Here is a 6,957-nt window from a genome sequence, read left to right on the forward strand (position 1 = left end):
GCAGATCACAGGGTGGGTCCACGAGCCGCCCAAATATGGCCGACCATTCACCTCCATTCATTTTTTGGACTTGTGGAGCGAAAAACTCCCCCCATTCATAGAGGGAACTGAAATGGCCATATCTCGACATGGGAAGGTCACAGAGCACAGAGACACAAGATTTGCACTGGCATGAAGCAGCAATACCAAACGAGAGCCACAAAATGAATTCATGGGTATGCCTCCTATACGCCTGTGAAACTTGCACCCTGAAGACCACCCTGCAGAAGTCTCTTGATGGGTGCTACACCAGAATGTTGCGTGTGGTGCTAAATGTTAACCAGAACGAGCATGTTACCAACAAGCATCTGTATGGGGGGCTACCAAAGCTGACTGAGAAAGTGACATCCAGGAGGATGAAACTTGCCACAGACACCATGAACTCCCAGACAGCAAGCTGGTGCTCTGGGAGCCAACACACGGGCACCAATTAAGAGGACGTCCCACACCAACATACGTGGATGTACTTAGGGGGGGACGCAGGAGTGGAGAGTTCTGTGGAACTGGCTGGATGTATGGAGGACCGAGATGATTGGAGACTTCTCTGTCAAACTCGTCTGATGATGATGATGGGCGGAGGTCTGTGCTCTCTAAGGACCATTTCAATTTGTTTATTGGATTGTTAGCAGGATTACGCAAAACCTATAGACCGATTTTCACAAAACTTGCTGGAGGGGTGCATGGTCAACCTTAGAACGCATTAAATCTTGGAGAGGATCTGAATCATAGGGCAGGTCCACCATCTGCCCAAACACTGACATTCACCTCCATTTTTATTTTCATGATTTTCGCGCACACAGAGCCACAAAATGCATTCATGGGCAGAGGTCTGTGCTCTCTGAGCACCATTACATATTACATTTAATCTCATAATCTGTGATATAGGCATCTGTGACCACAGGCCCCTTCATCTGTGATTTTTCATGGACTACCCTCAAATGTACCTCTTGCTAGTGTTTTATTAGACTGGAAAATCAGTATGGCTTGGAATCCTGAATACGGTAATCTCTCTGGTCTTCAGTTTAGATTGATAAGGTGTGAATGTCTCTACCCTGCCCCTGAATATTTTCGCTTGTCAAATTTGAAGACATTTTACATCTGGGGATAAGATTCCATGTGTGGCCTCAGCGATTAAGTATTGATATGATAATCAGCGCAATAAAGTGATATTATGGCCCATCATATCTTTAGTCAGATTTACATCTGATGATTATGACCTCACATCATGGAACAGCTCAAAAAATAATTGGATTGGTCTAAACAGCCCGCCGGCATATTTTACAAACATGTGACTGTGCCTTTAAACGCTGATCCAGTTATAACTTATAGCCTAATATCACATTTGGGTTGGAGCACAGACGAAGAAGACTCACGACGACATCTGTAGCCTATTTCATGGACATGTAGGATATCTCTGGGAATTCCACGAGCAAGTATTCCAACACGCTGATCTGAGGACGTGCTGACTGGCTCCATGCCGATCGTGTTTGGAGATTCGGTGTTGTTCTGATATCTTTTTAGGCAGACCAAAATACTTTTAATGTGGCAAAACAAAGTATGTGTTGTGGTTCACGGGACACGTTATGGTTGGATGCATTCGTGCGCCATGCGTCCGACCACCCCTCGACTAAGCGGGTTACAGCCCCACATTAATTGCGAGCTGAAGTGATGATGACGGCCTGTGTTCCGACTTATGTTTATTTCTTTCTCAAGACGGACGAGGACCTCCTCCACCGGTGGAAGTAGAGAGATATGTATTTGACATGTTTGATTTTTAATCGGAATCATTCTTTTCCATCTCAAAATGGAACTACGGACAAGGGGTGTATTTCACAGCCTATTCGAAATGGACATTTGCGATGAAGGATAACAAGAAACGAAATGTAAAACGGTGACTTCATCGCCTAAAACCCGGGGAATCTCAGTCGCTTTTTAACTCTTTCATTTCACGGGGAATAGACGAATACATTGCTCTTAAAGCGGTTAAAACGTAGATTCAACTGATGCTGGTCACTCTGACTCTGAGGTAATAATAAACAGCTATGCATCATATGTTAAACTGGTCAATTTGCATTCGTCGTTGATAGCCTGATCGTCTGGAGAAAGCAGGTCCACTTGATGTGGAAATACAGAATTACCGCACCTATGACAATAACTTGGTTGCATAGATGGCAAATACAAGTGAGTTTGGGGAAAGCAGCCCTTCACTACAGAATTATGCCATCACCGCCTCTGCGGTGAAACTGGCCTCGCTCGGTCTGATGATTTGCATCAGCCTTGTAGGGAATGTGGCACTGTCCCTGCTGGTGCTGAAAGACAGCTCCCTTCACAAGCCTCCCTATTATTTCCTTCTCGATTTGTGCTTGGCAGACGTGATACGGTCTGCCGTGTGTTTTCCTTTTGTGATGATATCTATCAACAGCGGTTCCACTTGGACATACAGTAGTGTAGGGTGCAAGATCATCGCTTTTATGTCCGTTCTGTTTTGTTTCCATGTTGCGTTCCTGCTTTTCTGCGTCAGTGTCACACGATACATGGCGATAGCACACCACAGGTTTTATTCCAAACGAATGACTTTATGGACATGTGTTGCAGTTATTTGCATGGTTTGGACCCTTTCTATTGCAATGGCCTTTCCTCCGGTTTTTGACGTCGGCACGTACAAATTCATCCGTGAGGAGGAGCAGTGTATTTTTGAACACAGATATGTGAAAGCAAACGACACCCTGGGCTTCATGTTGATGCTGGCTGTCATCGTGGGCACAACACACGTTGTTTACATAAAGATGCTTTGTTTCGTTTACGACCATCGCAAGATGAAACCCGCTCAGCTGGTCCCAGCAATAAGCCAAAACTGGACCTTCCACGGGCCAGGTGCGACGGGGCAAGCAGCTGCCAATTGGATTGCAGGATTTGGACGAGGTCCCACCCCTCCAACGTTGGTGGGCATCAGGCAGGCCTCGCATAATGGCAATAGAAGGTTGCTGGTCCTAGATGAATTTAAGATGGAGAAACGCTTAGGGAAAATGTACTACATGATCACATTGGCATTCATGATTCTTTGGGCCCCCTACATCATCGCGTGCTACGTTCGAGTGTTCGTCAAAAGTGGCACCATTCCACAGGTCTACCTGACTGCAGCGGTCTGGATGACGTTCGTTCAAGCGGGGGCGAATCCTATCATTTGTTTCATATTCAATAAGGAGCTGAGGATGCGTCTCAGAGCTTGTTACCCTTGTTGTCTGCGCACACAGACACCAATGGAGCCATATTGCGTTATCTGAACGTTTATTTCGGCGTTTAGACAAACAGAACTGAACAGCAGCTCGAGTTATTTTGCCTCTGTGCAGTTACACAATCTGCGCAATGCCATATTTTGTATTTCTCACATGCAGGAAGTGCAACATCTGTCAATTTTTACAAATCCAAATATGAATAATTTAGCATCTTATGTGCGTCTCATTATATTTCATCCAAGTGTTGAGAACAATGTAGGCTACATTTTGTAAAACTGTTCTGTTGCATTATTCAGCTTTTTTTTTTAATGAAATATGTTGTATAGGCCTTGTATCTTGAATAGTTTGTCTGAGAGTTGAATCCATTTTGCTGTCTTTTTGCAAGTAGCCTATTGTTTATAATGGATTTCAATTGTGTTGACTGAGTGCCATGCACATTCTTTGTAAAATAGACACATTTGTTCTATGTTCAACATGAAGCTACGATTCAGTGCTACAGAGATGTTTGCATTGTTTGTATTTCTGAGTAAATAAACAACAAATGGATGCTACATATTTGTTTTGGTTTTGACATAGCCTAATGGGTTAACATGATCTTCACATGGACTATTTCATGAATTAATTTAGTGAATGTAGGCTATTTATTCATTTTCCTTTTGGATATGTTTTGGACAGGGGAATAATATTCAAATGAAAGATGTCCATGTTAATCCTTCATCAGAATCTCCTTCATCTGAATCTTCATGTAGGCTACTGCACAACAGTGACAGCCTTGGAGTCGAGAATATGTTGTAAACCACATGGCATTAATTGACGCTGTGTGTAACTGTTGTAATACACTCACAGCAGCATTTTGTTTTAAACGATTGATGAAAGATAATGATTCATACAAAGACCACGTGACCTCTGATTTACATGCAATTATTCTCCTGATGAGAACTCCTGATGAGAACTTGACTATCATATTGACTTGTAAAAGAGTCATTCTTTTGTTCACACTCAATCTCTGTTACAGTGATGTCAATGAAGAACTTTGAGATCATTGGAGTGCTTAATTTTTTGTAGTCTGTCTGATCTCCCTTGAATGAAGTGGAGGGAGCTGCAGCTCTTGTTTCTGTTCAGACAGAGCTTCCTGGGCTACCTGCTGTGTTTACTATCCCCATCCTTACCCCATCCATAACCATCACCATAACAGCATGCCTGCCTATCACTGATAACTGCTCTGCCATCAATACATTTTATGTGGCAACTTTCTCATTGTCTCATGAAATACAAATACAGGTGATGCGTAGTGCTACAGTGTGTAATGCTGATTAATGGTTTTTCAGAATGTGGTAGTGCTCTGAATGAACTGGCAAGGCTTCATCTGTTGACATATTTCATCATGTTTTTGCAGAGGAAGAAAAGACAACAATATGTTTGTGTAATGTCTAAAAACGTAATAAGATCAGAACGTTCAGATACTGTAGTAGGAGATTATGAGGTGTGTCAATCAATGGCCAATTAATTTGTTGCAGAATATATTCTGTCTGTACCAGGGTATAACAGTATTTGGGGCATAGCTGTGTCAAAGATTGCCCCATTAGGAGGCTACAGTATGCCTCATGAATACCGAGAAAAGCTGGAATTTAACTAGAGTCACATACCACAGATTCCTATTAAGAAAGCATGAGATAATGGGCAGACGGACATTGGTTCCCTTATACCCATTGGCCAAATTTAATTATAGATTTGAATAGATGCACTGTAGAAGATAACCTGACAATGACTAATTATTCAAACCTTCTGGCTTTTCCGCTGGCTTTCAGAGACCTGCTCCCTCATCATCTACAATGTTCCTTAGCTCCCTACTCAGCACTGCACTGGGCACTCATCTCCTAAGTTGATCATCAAGCTTGAGATACAGCCAGAAACTGACATACAGTTCTAGAGTACTCATACCTTCTAATGGGACTCAATAGGCTAGTGATTTTCTGTATGTCTTTGTGCCTTACAGCAAGGTCCTCTTTCTGACTACGATGACTACCAACATTGTACTGTACCCCCTGTCTCCCTAGAGGGCAGGGGCGAGCTCTTCTCTCTGCACCATGTATTCTTACCAAGAATTCAAGTTTAGGTTTTGTTCACAGCACCAAGATCATTCTTTGCTGAAATTCAAGTAGTAACATGATATCATAGATATTCTGACAGATGTGTTTTGCACTTTCCCATTTTATTTTATTGGCAGTCAAAGATGAATACAAGCAAAGTGTTCTTTACTGGCTTCATTATACCTGTGGTAAAACAAATTGGCTAGTCAGTCATATAATATAAAAGTAGTCCTTGTGGTCTTTGGCTTTTCACTCACTAACGTATTAACATTTATTAGACTTGCAAAATAGCTTTTCTTAAAATAGTTTGTAATCTATGGAAAAACGGAGGTTAAAGGTATTCACATAAACCTTTCAAGTTAACAATGGTCACAATAGTGTGTGCGTGACAACATTTATATGAGACATTTTTGTGGCTGTTATTTTGATAGAGGGATTTACCAACTATCGCTGATTTATACATACAATTTTTTAAAGCAGTGTTAATGATATGCAAATCCAAATGTTAGTGGGAAAGTCAGACTGAAAACTACACTGACACTTTATTAAATAAGCTAAATAAACAGATTGGAAATAGGGATTTAAATTGTATTCAAGTTTTATGAGGGAATCATCCCCAGGTATCTTCAGAGTTGATTTTCTTCAGAGGTAGGTAGGAATCTTGGTACATGCATTGTGAAAGACATCTGGATTAGCCCTCTGCTGTCGGATGCATGCTAAATTGGGCAGACATGGACAAGTGTGATGTAGTCTTGTGCCAAAGAATGGAATCTAGAAACGGAGATAGAGAAACACACATAAGGCTTCTTCCATAATTCTTATTGCTGCCATTCCAATGGGTTTCGAATGGAATAGCAGGTAGATGAGAATACCTGTGTGTGAGTGTGTGTGTGTGTGTGTGTGTGTGTGTGTGTGTGTGTGTGTGTGTGTGAGAGAGAGAGAGAGAGAGAGAGAGAGATAGATAGATAGATAGATAGATAGATAGATACTGTAGATAGATAGATAGATAGATAGATAGATAGATAGATAGATAGATAGATAGATAGATAGATAGATAGATAGATAGATAGATAGATAGATAGATAGATAGATTCCCAGGGGGAAATTGTTGAGACATGATGAAGTGAACACCGGTAGGACAGGACAGATTTGGACCAACCTGGTGGCTCATGGGGTGGCAGTCCTCTCCCTCCTGCCCCATAGGGGCACACAGATGCAGGCTCCGGATCCACAGACTGACTGCACAACACATTCCCCTGCCACACTGAATGTCCCTCTCACAGGCCTGGACACACACACACGCACACGGTGAGAGAAAATGGGAGATAAATTCTGACAAAAGTATACAATTGTTCTGTATTTCTAAGAACACTGCAATGTTACATTTGGATTAAAAAAAGCTTTGATAAAACTTTGTTCTTAAAGATTGTTTATATTTGTAACAAGTGCACAGTGAACCCCCACAATGTTTACCCCCACCCATGATGCATGTCGTCAGCATGTACGGTTGTTGAATGTATAACTGGAGTGCGCTTTTCTAGTATAGATTTATCTATATAGTGGTGAGGTCTGATGTCATTTTGTAGGTTGTT

At 41.8% G+C, this 6,957-nt stretch overlaps 1 protein-coding gene across 1 annotated transcript; it reads left to right on the plus strand.

Moving 5' to 3' along the window:
- Nucleotides 1-2,207: 2,207 nt before the first annotated feature.
- Nucleotides 2,208-3,323, plus strand: gpr27 (G protein-coupled receptor 27; the record flags this gene model as incomplete). The annotated part of the gene is made up of 1 exon (XM_084441513.1): nt 2,208-3,323. One exon carries the CDS (start codon nt 2,208-2,210, stop codon nt 3,321-3,323), a length of 1,116 nt encoding a protein of 371 aa, XP_084297639.1.
- Between the last annotated feature and the right edge of the window lie 3,634 nt (nt 3,324-6,957).

This window comes from Borostomias antarcticus, assembly GCF_949987555.1.
Source record: "Borostomias antarcticus genome assembly, chromosome: 7".
In the NCBI taxonomy this organism is placed as follows: domain Eukaryota; kingdom Metazoa; phylum Chordata; class Actinopteri; order Stomiiformes; family Stomiidae; genus Borostomias; species Borostomias antarcticus.